Raw genomic sequence first — 17,582 nt, 5'->3', positions numbered from 1 at the left:
GCCCAACGGTTAAAAGAATATGCTTCACTTTGTCTTTGTATGCGGTAAATCTGTCGCAATACGAAGGTGGGTCACAATGACTGATGGGTCAGAATGACCCGAAGATAACACAAGGGTTAAGACTGATGAGAGAGGAGGCAGCTGCCCAGCTGGTATCTCTACATGCGCACGAGTAGACTGCTCTGCCAGGTGGGAAACCCTCTCATGGGCAATGGAAAACCTTTTCAAAATGGTTCCACGTAGACCATCTTGCTAGAGTTCTGTGTGACCTTCAGAAGGGTTGCCACTCAGGAACAAACCTGGAACCCTAGTTTGGTTTCACCTGGGAACCCAGATTAGAGAGTTCCACACGAAGAAAAAACAAACATCCGATCTGTTTTTTTGGTTTGTTTTTGAATGGCTTGGACAATCATGAGCATAAAATCACCTATAACTTATCCCATAAAGTTGGTTATAAGACATTATATAGCAGGGCTCTACTATGCGACCAAAATGTGTACGGGTGCGACTAAATTTTTTCCTAGGTCGCACCGGTGCACCTAACCTCCTCGCATCCGCTGTCTCTCCACAAACGAAGCGTTTGTTATCCTAAAACGGAACTGACACTCATGGTTGGATCATATCGTGGTCTAAACCAATCAGAGACAGAGATGGGGCGGGTCTTTGCCTCTGATTGGCTGTGGTCCAGATATTCCTGTAGCTCCGTGCTGTGTGATTGAAATTACGATTTGAGCACCAGAGTCAGTTTAGCAGACCTGGGCATTGTATGGCCCGCGGGCCATAACCGGCCACAGGCTGTCTCAATCCGGCCCGCGTGAGGTAAATCAAAAATTTAAAATAAATAAATGTGTTGAGCGGTAGTAAATATGTAGTCCTGAAAGACTACAGTGATCAGGCGATTTACATATGTGCACTTGCGCAACCTCACCGACAGGAGAGTTAGCTGTTGGTTAGGGTTAGGGTTAGCCCTCTGTTGGCCCTCGAAAATGAAAAACTTTGCCACTGATTAACTTTTAACAAGACATGGACTTCTAAGTATCTGTTTACTGAGGTCAAAGTGAAAGCTGTGAAGAAAAAAAACTAACGCGGACATAATAAGAACTTGACTGATTCAGTGGGCGCGGGCTGATGGTTTGCTAGTTGAACTGCAGACCCTGATCATTACCTGTCAGCTGTCCTTCGCATATCCACCTACATTTACATTTAGTGATTTAGCAGACGCTCTTATCCAGAGTGACTTACAGTAAGTACAGGGACATTCCCCTGATGAGGCAAGTAGGGTGAAGTGCCTTGCCCAAGGACACAACATCATTTGGCACGGCCGGGAATCGAACTGGCAACCTTCAGATTACTAGCCCGATTCCCTAACCGCTCAGCCACCTGACTCACCTCAGACAGTCAGACAGATTTCGATGCACTTGTTCAAGCCCACTGGATTTCTCTCACAGAACAAAATGAACTGAAAAAACGTATTGCTTTTTGTATAAAGTTGATCAATTCCACATCTTTAACATACTGCAAAACAAATTTTCTGTGTTTGTGAAGATGAACTGGTTACAAATAAAAATGAAACACTGTTGTTGTTGTTTATACTGTTTATTACTTCTATAATCTTTCCTATTTGACCTACACCAAAATCTAAAATATTTATATAAATATTTACAGAATATCCTTATTCTTCTGATAACCAGTAGCAGCTAATCAAAATATATACTTTACTGCTTTTTACAATGGGAGAAAATGAATAGTGAGCAAATTGATGAGGCCCTCCAACACATTTCAGGTTTCTCATGTGGCCCCTTGTAAAAATTAATTGCGGACCCCTGAGTTACGAAGCTGGGTCATGGAGCTAGGATTTTGATGCTAGGGAGAGTGTGGCAAGAGGATTTAGCCAAGGCCATAGGGCAAGAAGGCCAAATTACAGGTGTTGGCCATCTGAAGGGCATGGGACAGCAAGGTGGGACCCGCTATAAGACTTTGAGCCATGAAATGTTAGGTCTCAGTTCAGGGAAGCACTTTTAAACAGTAGCACTTTCTATTTTGAAATGTTTTATTTTGCTTAAAATGTTTTAGTTTGGTAGCTCAGTGAAGCACTTAAAGATTTTTTTTATATATATACAGTATGATTGTGCTTCAAATAAAAAATATATTTACCTACACCTTATTCTTGTTTAAGATCATTTACATAATATATATGAATGTATATGGAGCGTGATAAAAAGGTGACCTTGAAATTGTGGCGATGCAAGGAAAAATTTGGGTGCACCTAAATTTTGTGCTGGTGCACCTAAATAAAAAAGTTAGGCGCACCAGTGCAACCAAGGTAACAAGTTAGTCTGGAGCCCTGTATAGCCAGTTGTAGGATATATAAACAACACAAAAGACAAACAGCACTGTTTTATCATCTCAGGACATCACAGTGGCAGGTGTTGCATCTTCTGGACACTGCTGTATAACACGGAACAAACAAAATGACTTTTTAGTCTTTAAACCTTTCAATCAAATATTCATAGATGTTTGAGACATATCAACGGTTCTTCTCATGTTCTGGGTCTGACCTCCTGCATGTCTGTCCACCTTCATGCAAGATCATCCTGGAGCAGTTCCGGACCCCTTCCCTCCTCCCTGGGAGACCCCCTGTGCAACACATCACAAAGCAGTGCACCGCTCAACAACAGAAAGACAGAACGCTTAAACAGCAGGGCATTAACCTTGGAATTCTTGGAACCAGTGTGTGTTTATGATGTTATGGCTGTGAAGATAGTCAACCTCGTTGAAATGAGTGACCTGTGAGGAAATCCATGGTCAAATTAAGATGAAATATAAACTTGAAATAAGTGTCATAAAACCATTTGTAACAATATAATGCTCTGAAAAGAAGGTTCCAGATGCAATCCTGACGTTCTGGGAAGCTCTTCAGCCCCCTGAAGTGCTGACTGACTAGAACCACAAATGGTTCTTTCAGATAGGACCGGGTTCTGACCACTTGTACTCATTTGTGCAGAGGTGTTCTGTCATCTTATATCAACAAATGTATTAAATAAATAACTCTATTGGCGCGTGCAGTGCAGGAAACAGTAATGATATTTTGTAGGCTGTTATCCCAGCCTGCACGAGCGCTCTGATGAGGATAATGATCTCGGAGCATCACTATGCTGCAGATTCACCAACTAAACAGACACATTTTCAGTGAGTTGATGCCCGAATCATTTCCTATGATGTCTTTTCGCTAGACAATCTGCGGACAATGAACGATCAGAAGAAGACGCGGTCGCGCTCACTCTTCCAGAGAAGAAAAACTCCGTGATTGGTTGTGGGAGGTGCTATTGTTTTATAAGCACTTGGTGAACGCGTGCTGTCATTAGCACCTGCGGGTCACAGAAAACTTGGGTGTCAGCAAACCTCAAAGTTAAGTCAGCTGTTCTGTTTTGAGGAGAATCACGTAATTGCAAAACCTGTACAAGTTTAAAAGAAAAAGGACAAAATGAAAACTGCCAAGGACGATGGAAATATTCGGTTGACGGGATTGACATTCAATCGATTTGCTGAGGGTAAGATGTGGTTACTGTTTGGGGTCGTATCAATCGATAGCCCATGTAAATAATATTATTATTATGGCACATCAATATCGGGCTTTATGTTTTGTCAGCGTTATATTAATGTTTCACCAAAATAATTTTTTTGAAGTGTGTGCGTATGTTTGTGTTGCCTGTACATTTGGCCAACTGTAGGATACGTCACTGAACCCTCCTCTCCTCATCCATGTACTCAACCAGGCGCAGAGAAGCTACTATTCACCAGATGTGTGCTATTAGAGCCGGTACAACTCAGCAGAAGTAGAAGGTGGCAGGTGGAAGTGTGACTTGTAGACCAGAAACATTCAGATAGATGATCCACAATCTATCGAGCTTATATCTGATAGATGATCAACATTATGAGGTACATGACACACAAGTGTCCAAGGGATGTTCAAGTCAGACTATGTAACAAGTTGAGAAGTGCTCTGGCTAACTGAATGTTTGGAAGGATCTTGTCCCATGACCAGACAGAAGTGTTTGGTAGCTTTGTAATTAGCGGTGGTGCTGTGTTGTCCAGTCATCGCTCCACAGGAGGACCTTGGCCTCGAGTGGACCAGCTCCTTGTCTTTGTTTTCATTCCCGTTCCCAGAACTGTGTAGTCTAATCTGCAGGACAGGGTGAGCTCGAGATATAGGGTGTCTGCTTCCTACCCACGCATCTGTCTCCCTGGTTACTACCCACACTGCCTGTCTCCCTGGTTACTACCCGCATGCCGGTCTCCTTGGTCACTACCCACGCGTCTGTCTCCCTGGTTACTACCCACATGCTTGTCTAATTGGTTACCACCCACCTGTGTCCCTGGTTATTACCCACACGCCTGTCTCTTTGGTTGCTACCAATGCGCCTGTCTCCATGGTCACTATCCACACGCCTGTCTCCCTGGTTACCACCATTCAGATGGCTGGTTACGCCAGTGGGGGTGACCAGGGCTATGTGGAACAGGTGATGAGTACGTGAACCTCCAGCTTCTACTAGTTAAGCAGTGACCATCCAGAGCAGGGGTGTTGTACAGCATGTCAGGCTGTAGTGGACGTAGTGAAGTCCAGAGAGTCGTGGTCATGCCAACGTTCCTATCTGAAGGCTAGTGTTCTGGGTGGAGCATGCCCAGTAGGTACCCCTCTGATGTCCTCGCCTCTCCCGGGCGCCATCGAATAGACAATGCCTGGGAGCAGGCCGCTCCCTAACAGGATGTCCCATCCTCTCTGCTGACTTTCCACTTCCTGTCTGTCTCAGACAGGAAGACAAGACAACAGCAGCGACTTTTTGAGAAGGGAGGTCACACGCCCCCCCCCCCCCCCCCCCCAGGGTGAATGTACCCTCCGCTCCGCTGCAGAAGGATGTTGATCCGAGGGCAGTCTCGCTGAGCGTCCGAGTGGGTTTAGGGGCTGGGAGGTGTAGGAGAGGGGCAGGAGGAGTGCAGGTTCACTCGGCGTGTCTCTCAGAGAGTCGCTGTCAGCAGGACTGGAGTGGAAACACAAAGACAACAAACATTTCCTGTGGGGGCCTGGGGACTAGGGGGGACTGGGCGGGCAGGGGGCAGGGGGCAGGGGGCTGGGCTGTGAGTGGCAGAGTAAAACTCTGGCGAGGGCTGCCTCCTGCAGGGGAAGTGGAGGGGAGGGTATACACACACCACCTCCACCCCACCAACACACATACACACACATCCGCCACACACTGCCCTGCTACGCCACCCCAATCCACCCCAACCCCCCCACACACACAGATACCACCTCCACCCCCCCAACACACCTCCCACCCGACACCCCGCCCCCACAGACTGACCCACCTGCTCTGTACAGTGGGACAGGGCTGATTCTCAGTCCTGTCCTACTGGGTGTTCTTGTGTGCTGCTGTGCTATCAAGACTGCCACTGGCACTGCCTTGTGCTGTGTGTCTGTTTGACCACCAGAGGGCAGTGTCAGATCCCTTCAACACACCCTGCTGTTAATGGCAGATCAGGCACACATGCACCCAAGGCAAAATGTTGTCACACATTAAAGGGGACTGTTTAATGGGGGGGGGGAGAAAATATGTATTTTTTTGCCTGGTGTGGAGGCTGGTGTGGAGCCTGGTGTGGAGGCTGGTGTGGAGGCTGGTGTGGAGGCTGGTGTGGAGCCTGGTGTGGAGCCTGGTGTGGAGGCTGGTGTGGAGGCTGGTGTGGAGCCTGGTGTGGAGGCTGGTGTGGAGGCTGGTGTGGAGCCTGGTGTGGAGGCTGGTGTGGAGGCTGGTGTGGAGCCTGGTGTGGAGCCTGGTGTGGAGCCTGGTGTGGAGGCTGGTGTGGAGGCTGGTGTGGAGCCTGGTGTGGAGGCTGGTGTGGAGCCTGGTGTGGAGCCTGGTGTGGAGGCTGGTGTGGAGGCTGGTGTGGAGCCTGGTGTGGAGGCTGGTGTGGAGCCTGGTGTGGAGCCTGGTGTGGAGGCTGGTGTGGAGGCTGGTGTGGAGCCTGGTGTGGAGGCTGGTGTGGAGCCTGGTGTGGAGGCTGGTGTGGAGGCTGGTGTGGAGCCTGGTGTGGAGGCTGGTGTGGAGCCTGGTGTGGAGGCTGGTGTGGAGGCTGGTGTGGAGGCTGGTGTGGAGCCTGGTGTGGAGGCTGGTGTGGAGGCTGGTGTGGAGCCTGGTGTGGAGCCTGGTGTGGAGCCTGGTGTGGAGGCTGGTGTGGAGGCTGGTGTGGAGGCTGGTGTGGAGGCTGGGATCTCCCTGGGCTTGGACCGGGATTCTCAGGACAGGCCCTCTACTGTAGGCGGTTGAGGGCGTTTCTGCTGTAGGAGGGGGTGTGTGTTTCTACTGTTGGAGGTCGTGTGTGATTCTACTCTTAGTATGTTTCTATTGCAGGAGGTCTGTGCACCAGTGCTCTGCTGTATGACTGTCTATCTGGAAAGAGGATATTAGGGAGGGTAGCTGACGCCTCGGGGAAGCGGGGATTAGAGCTTTAGGTCGGTTGAAAGGCTCCACACTCCTCATTAAGCTGAGAGAAGGTGAGAGCAGCGAAGCCACTCATCCGAGCTGAGAGCTGGCCCATTAGGAGGAGAATACCATGGCGCAGAGAATCTAAATAATAGTCGTGAGCCACGGTGTTAGTACGGTTCTAACAATGTTAATATTTACCGTCCAGGTTCTGCAGCCTTGCAGCCCCCCCCCCTTCCCCCTGGTCCTAACAGCCCTTAGCCAGGCTAGCAAGCATGCAGGACACCCCCCACCCCCATCTACTGGACTTTACTACCTTCCACCACAACATAAACAACAGTCTGCACCTGAGCTCCTCAACAACCCTACATTCCTGCACCCCACATTAGCTCAGGTATTTGTTACACCAGATCTGATGCCAGGTTCTTATTCCATTAAAAGAAGCATTATTAAATGCATACCCTTGTTAAGTTATATTTTTAACTAGGTGCTCAGCCCGAGCCGCAGGGAGGCTGCGTTAGCCCGCTCTGTTAACATGTTGACTGAGCCCCTGGAGGCTGGAGGGGTGGGTGGGGTGGAGGTGGGAGGCGAAGGTGGGGGTGGGGGTGAAGGCTGGAGGCTGGAGGCTGGGCCCTGCAGTGTGTATGTAGGACTTGGAGCCAGAGCTGGATCACACACCAGCGAGACAGCCTGCCCGGGGCAAGCTCTCAGGCCCTCCTCATGTCGGTTAAATAGAGTTTGACGCCTCTTAAACAAACTGTCCCTTTTTTTTTCATTCTTTTTCTTTATTGACTTTTCAGCCTTAATACAGGTTCTCAAAGACGTTTGTCAGTGAAGGACTCTGAATTATTTTACTGTTACAATAAAACTGTAAATACTAATTAATCCACTATTGAAAATAACAAAAATTACAAAATATACAGTATAAGAAATGCACAGATTACTAATGTAACACATTACAAAGGTCATTTCTAAAACCCACAATCATTCAAAGTCTGCACATATAGGGAATGGGTGGCTTATATCTAGAGGCGCCCACTGGAGTTTGAGGCCACATCTGCTGGGTACCATAGCAACATGTTCTGCTGGGTAACATGTGTAGCCTATGTGAATAGGCTAAACTCACTCCTCGGGTATGTATACAGAGACCACCTGCGCCAGGGAATCGCTAGCTTTGCGTTGCTGTAGCTGGTTGTTCTTGTGGGGTTGGAGGTGCTGAGTTCAAATCCATGGGGGGGCAAGATGGGTCGTGTGCCGACAACTAGCGCAGCCACGTCTTTTACATTGGTGCCGTGACCCGGATCATCAGGTTAGCAGCCAACCGCTGGGGTGACTGTGGTGTGGAGTCAGTTTAGGGGCGGTGAGTGTAGCCGATGTGAATTGGCTCACTAAACTCACAAACTCACTCCTCAAGTATGTATACTCGCACATAAACTAGCGCGATCTCGTCTGTTGCACTTGTTCTGCCTGTACCATAGTAACACGTTCTACTTGTAACATGTGCTTCTGCTGGGTAATAGTAACATGTTCTCCTGATACCTTAGTAACATGTTCCGCTGACAACATGTTCCTGATTGTTCACCCAGAGTTTTTCTTGTGCTTATTCATTCCTCAATCCCCCCCGCCCCGCACTCCCTTAACCTGTCGCCACTCTCACACCCCCACCCCCGTATATAGGTCCTGTGAATCTAACACCTTCTCTGGAGGGAATCAGATAGACGGGTCCTGTGATCCTCATCTCCTGGTGTTGTTTCACGAGGTCCGGCTCTCCTCTTCTCCTCCGTCTGAGACCCACATCCCCACAGAGTCCATCCCAACGCCTCACCTCTGTCAACGCAACCCTGCAGATGGACACACTCTGATCACGGAAAAAATCTACAGATATTCGACCCGTTCCATTTTTCCACCCAATGGTTCCAGTTCTATTCTTACACTTGGAAGCGTTTAGACGGAGTCATTCGGCATTCGGTTTCAACGAAAGTTGTGTTGAGCTGGAGGACACGGCCATGTGCACCAGCCTAGCCAGCCAGGCAGGCTGGGAGCTGCCTGGAGGTGTTGACTTGAGCTGGGGTCCCGTGGCGTGTGTGTGTGACATGCAGAGCACAGCCAGTCCCAGCCAGCCTGAGGCTCTGTTAGCCAGTTGGAGGCTGGGACTGGCATTTATATGCACGTTACTGTCGTTGAACACTGTTTGATTTCTCCCTGTGGTTAAATCAACAGTGTCGTTGGGGGTCAGCTCATATTCCATCTGCATAACTGAACGTGACTTTATCAGGAGGAAGTCTGTGTGTTGGCACACACAACCGCACACTCTTTGTCTCTGTCTCCATCTGTGGAGTCCGCCTCAACTCGCTAGCAGGACAGGGTCCACCTTACCCGGCTGTTTCTATGCACGGCCAGAGATCTTTGGTTGACCACATGGTCTTGTTGTGAGAGATAGAGAGAGAGACACACACACGTAGAGAGAGACACGCAGAGAGATAGAGATAGACGCACATACAGAGACACACACACACACACACACACACACACACACACACACACACACACACAGAGACAGAGATGGACACACACACAGAGAGAGAAATAGACAAAGACAGAAAGAGACAGAGACACAGAGAGAAAGAGACAGAGAAACACAGAACTGTCTTTTTGTTCTGCTTCCTACCGGTCCCGTTCCATCCGACAGTTCGACTGAGGCGAGGCAGGGAGACTGAGGCGAGGCAGGGAGACTGAGGCGAGGCAGGGAGCTATGTTGGTGTTGTTGAGACACAGGGGGCGTGGGGGGGGGGAAGGTGTGTCTCATCAACAGGTCTGCCATGCCGTTGCGGAGCGGCGCAGGCACTAGGACCCAGCGGCGAGGTAGTGAGGAGGCAGGCGGAGCGGGCTGAGTCACTGCATGTGGCTGCGAGGGAAACAGAAGGAGCAGAGGGGATCACACTCTCGCCCGAGCAGGATACAGGATGGGCTGACTGGGGGGACCAGCCTCTCACTCAACTATGGAAGACAACAAAGTTCTTCATTTCGTGCCTTCTGGTGAGTCCAGCCCTGGGCTGAGCAGCCCAAACGCGAGGCAGAGCAGGAGAGGGGGAGAGAGAGAGAGAGAGGCAGGCAGACAGAGGCAGGCAGAGAGGCAGGCAGGCAGAGAGGGGTTCCCTGCTCTTGAAACCTGAGCAAGCTTGAGAAAAACACCCTGGCCACCTCCACGCTCAGAGACCCGTTGTTTGTGCGAGGTTATGGCTGTGTGTGGAGTAGTGTGTGTGTGTGTGGAGTAATGTGTGTGTGTGTGGAGTAGTGTGTGTCTGCGTAGTAATGTGCGTGTGTGTTTAATCCTCCTAAATAACTGAACACATGTTATGCTTCAGTTTTGTCTAAAATCCTGTTTTTCATTATGGTTGCGTTGTTAGTGTAGCAGCCTGTGTCTCAGAGACGGGCAAATGTTTCTGTGTCTGAGAGATTTTTGTTTATTTTCTGGTATGCGACATGAATGCCCCTTGCGTCGTTAATCTTTGTCAAAAAGCAGAGCGTTAAAAACCAGAATATCTCAGATCCACCTTGAGATACCTGTCGGACAAGAATGCGTTTCCTTTTTTTTCTCTCTTCTTTTTTTTCTCTTTAAAGGTGCACTTTCCTCTGTGTGTGAGTGAGCGAGCTGATATGATGTATGTGAGGGTATGTGTGATGATTGGACCTGTTTGTGCGTGTGTGTGGCAGCCTGCTGTGTGTGTGTGTGTGTGTGTGTGGTGGTCCTCTGGGAGAACAGAGCTGGTTAGGAGGTGTGATGAAGCTGCCTCCTTGCTGCCACTCTGTTTCTGCGTTTAATGTGTGTCTTTGTCCGTCCGTCCACGAATACGTGTACCTGTTTGTGTGTGTGTGTGTGTATACTGTACAGCACTGGGTTGGAGTGTGTGTCTGTGCCTGTGTGTGTGTGTGTAAGGTCATGTAGGAGTGGAGGTCAAGGTGTGTGTGTGTGTGTGTGTGTGGTAGCGTGATGTGGAAGTGTCCTGTGATCAGTATTCACCACTGGCAGCAGAGCAAAGGAGCTTTAGGCTCTGAATACAGCCATCTGGACACACACACTCTGCGTGTGCACACACACACACACACATACATGCACTTACATACACGCATGCATGCACGCCCCCACAAACACACGCACACACTTGTACTCACAGACACGCACATACACTCACGCAGAAAATGAACACACACACACACACACATCTTATTAGCCCACATACAGATAGGGTTTAGTCTGTGCCCACACGGAACATGAAATATGAAACGCAGAAGACGCTATGACATGGAGACTTCATGGAGTATGCATGCACACACTGGGCACCAGTACGCATTCACACACTGGGCACCAGTATGCATTCACACACTGGGCACCAGTACGCATGCACACACTGGGCACCAGTACGCATGCACACACTGGGCACCAGTACGCATTCACACACTGGGCACCAGTACGCATTCACACACTGGGCACCAGTACGCATTCACACACTGGGCACCAGTATGCATGCACACACTGGGCACCAGTACGCATGCACACACTGGGCACCAGTACGCATGCACACACTGGGCACCAGTATGCATGCACACACTGGGCACCAGTACGCATGCACACACTGGGCACCAGTACGCATGCACACACTGGGCACCAGTACGCATGCACACACTGGGCACCGGGAACAGTACAGATGCTTGGTGTAGCTTCACTGTGCACCCGGAACAGTCTCCCCTTAACATGCTAAGACTGTAAATAACTGAATAACGAGATGATTCGATGATATTCAGACGGCTGTCTTCTGTAACAAGGGATGTCCTCTCTGTTTACAACCTCCTCCGTGAAACCTCTTATTAGCTCAATGTGCGTCGGATGCAGCCGATATGAAAATAGAGATTTAAGTGACAGAATTTGGTCTTTTACGACTCTAATTATGCACTTCCTCGTTGTGTATGAGCCCAGATGTATATGTATAAATAGCTGCTGTTCTCAACAGAAGAAGACGGGGCTAATTGCTGCTGCTGACTTTTACAGCATTCAGATCATGTGGATCTAAATGGGGCGATCCCAGCCCCTGAAACACAATAGGATAATCCAGTCTGGATATTTACAATATCAAATTTGAACACATTTTTTTCAGGCTTCTGACCGGCAGACCCTTCAAGAGCATAAGTAAGAATGAGATGTTGTTTGCTGCGTGTGTGCGTGTGTGTTAGCCGTCCTGTGTTACATCCTGTCTGAGAACCGCAATGACTGTGTGATCAGCCTGCAGGCTTTAATCACATGAGGTGACATATGCATGTCCCCACACACACACACACACACACAGTGTTGGTGGTCTATCCAGGCTTATTATATGAAGTGACAGAGTAGTCCACTGTACACATTGTAATTATAGTTCATTACAACCCCCCTATACACCAGCCAGTAATGAAGACTTCATCTGCTGGATGCAGGGAGAGGGAGACGAGGAGAGGGAGAAAGAGAGAGAGGGGGGGGGAAACAGGGAGAAGGAGAGGGGAAGTTGGAAGGAAAGTGGGATGGGGTCACGGAGAATGAAAGATGGAGAGGGAGAGGTAGAGGGAGAGCCTTCTGTAATGGGTCAGTTAGCCTGATCTTCTGCTCTGCGACCTTAACTGCACCACACACACAGACACGCACATGCACGCACACACACACACACACACTCACAGACACGCACACACACAGATGGAACACGAGCCCCCTGACTGCCAGGCTGCCCTTTCTATGTGCTTGAGCAGAAATATCAATGTGATATCACTCAACCATCTCTCTCTCTGCTTCTCTCTCTGCCTCTGTTTGACCTCTTTCTCTCACACACCTGACACATACACACCCCACCACATACACACACACACACACACAACACTTTCATACACTTTCACACACTGACGTCCTGTCCTGTCCTGCTTCACTGGCACATTACACACACACACTCCTGTTCAAGTCTTGGCACTCATTCTGTGAGTCTGGGCTAGAGGTCTGGGCTAGAGGTCTGGGCTAGAGGTCTGGGCTAGAGGTCTGGGCTAGAGGTCTGGGCTAGAGGTCTGGGCTAGAGGTCTGGGGTTGAACCTGCTGTGTAGAGCAGCAACTTGAAAGGGAGATGGCCGGCTGGCTTTAATGGAGCCGGAGGAAAAGGAGAATGTGCAAACAATTAGCAGGAATCCCCCCCTAACCCTAAACCTAACCCCAGCTCTGAAATGGGAGCAGCTATTCTGTAGCGGGAGATGTTCTGGATGTGGAGACAGAGAAAGAGAGAGAGGGTCGGGGGGGGGGGGGGGGGGTTGCTAGAAGGCGACAGAGAATGTTGTGACAGAGGGAGAGAATGTGCTAGAAAAGGCCCCCCAGCGAGGCTGAACAGGGCTACCCCCCCCTCCCAGTGAAACCCCCCCCCATTTCCGCTGTCTTCCAGACTGGCTCTGAGGGAAACCTTCCGCAGTCACGACAACCCCCCTCGCCACACACACACATATATATACACACACACACACACACAAATCACGACTGACCCATACACACGCACAGCAATCCTCCTCAGACACCACCACTCCAGACTGAACTCCCCCTGTCCTTCTCTCCCCAATTGCACAGCTGAGTTCTAATCAAAGCCCAGTCCCACAGATGACAGCACAGCTCCTGTCCAGGGACGCTGAGAGACTCTCTGGCTCGCATGCTACAAAACTAGAGAAAACATGCTGGTGTGACTGGGTTGATTGCATGCTGGTGTGACTAGTTAGAATGTTGGCGTTACTGGTTAGCATGTTAGCATTCTGGTGTGACTGGTTTGCACGCTGGTGTGACTGGATATTGTGCTGGTGTGACGGGTTAGCATTATAGCATGATGATGTGGTTGGTTAGCATGTTGGTGTGATTGGTTAACATGCTGGTGTGACTGAATACTAAGCATGCAGGTGTGACTGGCTAGTATGTTGGTGTGACTGGTTAGCATGTTCGTGTGACTAGTTAGCATGTTAGCGTGTTGGTGTGACTGGTTAGCATGTTGGTGTGACTAGTTAGCGTGTTGGTGTCACTGGTTAGTATGTTAGCATATTGGTGTGACTGGTCTTTGCTGCTACAGAGTATTTAGGAAAGAGTCCAGCCAGTTTACATCACGACACACACCAGGGCTGCCAAGTTTTCAAAAAACCTTGGAGTGAGATTTGGTGGGGCCAACCAAAATGTTGCTGCGTACAAAGCAACCCCCCCCCCCCCCCTCCCCAGACGAGCTTTCACGGGTGTTCGCGCGTCTATGTTGCTTCACTCCGTGTGCCTGCGCCTCGTCCATTACTGCTTACAACGAAATACAAAGTGTGGCGTGAGAGCGTGTGAACTGGTTGAAATGCGTGTGTCTCACAGCCAATGCGTGAGAGCTGGCAGCCCTGCACACGCGCACACACACATACACACACTCTCTGTCCAGCGTCAACTCGTACCAGCGCCGTGCTCAAGGCTTCACTATGACATCATCAGCGTTGGACACTCGTGGGAGGATGTGTTGTGCCCTAGAGGGAGCACCTCTGGAGGGGCTGGACACTGTGCAGAGACAGCAGGAGGAGGAGCGCTGGACGGAAACACAGCGAGTGGAAACTAGAAGGGAAAGCTGCTCTTTGATGGTGCTTTATAGGATGACGTTCTACTGGACAGATGCATAGTTTGTGTCTTTCTCTCAGAGCACAGCAGAATGAGGTATTCCCTCTGAGTTGAGGAAGACCCAGGGAGGCCAGATGCCAAAACAGCCTCTGGACCCAATTAGTCAACCCCCCCCCCCTCCCCCCACAAACACATGCACACACCCCACACATACACACTGTACTAGTTGAAACCTTTCCTAGCTCCTACACACAGGTGTATGTGGTGCTGGTTGGGGAGAGAGAGAGAGAGCTGCTGATGTTTTGCTGCTGCTGAGGCTCCGTATCAGGAAGGAAGAGGTGGTTCCTCCCCGAAGTGAGACAAGCAGAAGTGCTGTTTTTGACACCGACGCAACGTTCACAGTTCTTTATCTCTAGATGGAGGGCTGACACGCTCCTCTATCACAGGTGCTTTCTGTGGGTGCCTGGTAGAGGGTCACACTCACACTCACACACACACACACGCACACACACACAAAGCCAATGTCGTATGTGTGTTTGGGACGTCTCCTGTTGTGGGGTGGTACCGGTCGCTCCGGTTCTCGTTTTCCTCGTGACTGTTTGCTCTCAGAAGTCCTGTTGGCCTGAGGGCTTCAGACAAGTTTGGCATGAGGACATCTTTCAGGCTGTGATGTCACCACTCACACCGGCTCCTAGTCGCTACTGACGTTGGCAAATAGGTGTTGGTGATTTAGGAATATTGTGTGTGTGTGTTTTGTGTGGACACGTGTGCAAACGCAAGTGCTAAACAAACTGGATAGTTACCAGATAATTAGCCGAGCATTGCTCATATTTACTCTCATTTGCACAGTGAGATTCCCTCTGCATAAATGTGTGATGATGTTTGTGGAACGTGCTGTGGTTTCTGTGTCATAATCAACCCCACAAGAATAACCAAGAAGACATGAGGTTGAATAAATGATGACTGCTCACTTTCATGTTCCTGTAACAAGCAGCTCATTTCTGCTCCTCAGACTCGTATTCTCTGCATGTGCCCACTATTACATGCATGGCTGCTTTTGTGTGTGCGTGTATATTTGTGTGAGAAAGGGCTTGTGCGTGTGTGTGTGTGTGTGTGTGTGTGTGTGTTAAAAGGATGGCGGTGTATAATCAAGTCTGTGTTCAGTTATGATATTTACTTAATGTAAATATTTGTGTGGACATTATGGCATGCTACAATTGACTGAGTGTTTGAGGGAATAATCTCTATAATCATCCTTGTTCTTATCGTTGCTGCATGTGACCACTTCCTGCATCGCAAACATACGCACGCACACACACACACACATTGCGTGCCTGCTTAGTAAAGGCTCTGTATGAGGATGTATCACTGTTACCAACGAAGAGGAAGTGTCTTTAGAAGTGGAACAATGTATTATTCCACTGAGCTGGAGTCCTGCCCAGATGAGCTTCTCTAATGATGGAGCCTCCCTCTCACTGGCAGCAGAACACTACCTGAGGTAGAGGCAGGAACCGGGCTCCTGGCTGAGGCAGCTCTGCTCCTAGCTGAGGCCGAAGCAGATCCACTCCTAGCTGAGGCAGAGGCAGATCTTCTAGATGAGGCAGAGGCAGCTCTGCTCCTAGCTGAGGCAGAGGCAGGAGGTGGGGCAACTATAACCCTCCCATCAGGGCCTGTTGGAGCAGATATTCTGACTGTAGGTGACACTCCTTAGCAGAACAGGCTATTCGGCGGCCAGCAAATGTGTTGAGACAAACACAATATTATAGAGGTTTTGCTAGGGCTTTTGTGAAAAAATGTGTGTTTGGGTGTGTGTGTGTGTCCGTGGTGAGCCTGTGTGTGACGTGTGAATTTCACTTCTGTAGTCAGGTCAGTAACAGATCACATGGCTGTGTCTGAGCTCGTACATGAATATGTAAACACTTCAGATCAATGCTGGAGAGAAGCTTGACTGAAGTATAAGCGCTCCACCCCCCCCAGCGCCTCCAGCACAACACAGATCATCTCTACATCCTCCCTGATGTACCAGCGCCGTCAGCACACACACACAAACACAAACACACACACACACACACAGAGCTCTGGAGGCAGAAACTGTACACAAACACACACCATTGCTGTCTTTAGATTGTGCTTTGGACTGAATTCATCTGTAGAATTGTATAATAACTATCTAGAATATATTGATTTAATGGTTCATGATGTTATGTTGGTGCAGACTGACCAGACTGTATCTCCCTCTTCTCTACAGAGGCACCCATCTCGGGGATGTCCAAGAATGGATACTTCTTCCAAGAAATGGGTGAGTGAGCAGCTCTGGTCACATCAGACTGATACACACACCGTAGTGATACACACACCGTAGTGATACACACACCGTAGTGATACACACACCGTAGTGATACACACACCGTAGTGATACACATACCGTAATGATACACACACCTTAGTGATACACACACCATAGTGATACACACATAGTGATGTATGCTGCGTGTGCACACTCACAGGTGAGGCGGAGAGCGTTGTTCAACTCCTCGGTCGTAGTCAACGTGCTGCATGCAGGAAAAATGGGCTTTGACAAGGGAGCGGAGCCACAGAGCGGTCAGAGTGCCCGTGATGCCCCTGTCTATGGGCAGAGGAGGGCGTGTGATGCCCCTGTCTCTGGGCAGAGGAGGGCGTGTGATTCCCCTGTCTCTAGGCAGAGGAGGGCGTGTGGTGACCCTGTCTCTAGGCAGAGGAGGGCGTGTGATGCCCCTGTCTCTAGGCAGAGGAGGGCGTGTGATGCCCCTGTCTCTAGGAGGGCGTGTGGTGCCCCTGTCTCTAGACAGAGGAGGGCGTGTGATGCCCCTGTCTCTGGGCAGAGGAGGGCGTGTGATGCCCCTGTCTCTGGGCAGAGGAGGGCGTGTGATTCCCCTGTCTCTAGGCAGAGGAGGGCGTGTGGTGCCCCTGTCTCTAGGCAGAGGAGGGCGTGTGATGCCCCTGTCTCTAGGCAGAGGAGGGCATGTGATGCCCCTGTCTCTAGGCAGAGGAGGGTGTGTGATGCCCCTGTCTCTAGGAGGGCGTGTGGTGCCCCTGTCTCTAGGCAGAGGAGGGCGTGTGATGCCCCTGTCTCTAGGCAGAGGAGGGCGTGTGGTGCCCCTGTCTCTAGGCAGAGGAGGGCCCGTGATGCCCCTGTCTCTAGACAGAGGAGGGCGTGTGATGCCCCTGTCTCTGGGCAGAGGAGGGCGTGTGATGCCCCTGTCTCTGGGCAGAGGAGGGCGTGTGATTCCCCTGTCTCTAGGCAGAGGAGGGCGTGTGGTGCCCCTGTCTCTAGGCAGAGGAGGGCCCGTGATGCCCCTGTCTCTAGACAGAGGAGGGCGTGTGATGCCCCTGTCTCTGGGCAGAGGAGGGCGTGTGATGCCCCTGTCTCTGGGCAGAGGAGGGCGTGTGATTCCCCTGTCTCTAGGCAGAGGAGGGCGTGTGGTGCCCCTGTCTCTAGGCAG

The 17,582-nt window shown here is 50.2% G+C and overlaps 1 protein-coding gene across 3 annotated transcripts in view; it reads left to right on the top strand.

Annotated features, from left to right (window-relative positions):
• Positions 1 to 3,361: 3,361 nt before the first annotated feature.
• Positions 3,362 to 17,582, top strand: part of slc4a11 (solute carrier family 4 member 11) — a 38,404-nt gene continuing 24,183 nt past the window's right edge. For 2 of the 3 annotated variants that reach the window (XM_062469081.1, XM_062469079.1), the window contains exons 1-2: positions 3,362 to 3,551; positions 16,349 to 16,399. In XM_062469081.1, coding sequence (XP_062325065.1) covers positions 3,485 to 3,551; positions 16,349 to 16,399 — 118 coding nt within the window. In that variant the 5' untranslated portion in view covers positions 3,362 to 3,484. Of the gene's footprint in view, positions 3,552 to 9,346; positions 9,513 to 16,348; positions 16,400 to 17,582 lie in introns of those variants that run through there. The other variant, XM_062469080.1, reaches the window with a different exon arrangement.

Source organism: Osmerus eperlanus, chromosome 9, assembly GCF_963692335.1.
Source record: "Osmerus eperlanus chromosome 9, fOsmEpe2.1, whole genome shotgun sequence".
NCBI classification, from domain to species: Eukaryota; Metazoa; Chordata; class Actinopteri; order Osmeriformes; family Osmeridae; genus Osmerus; species Osmerus eperlanus.
This window is presented reverse-complemented; position numbering and strand designations above follow the sequence as displayed.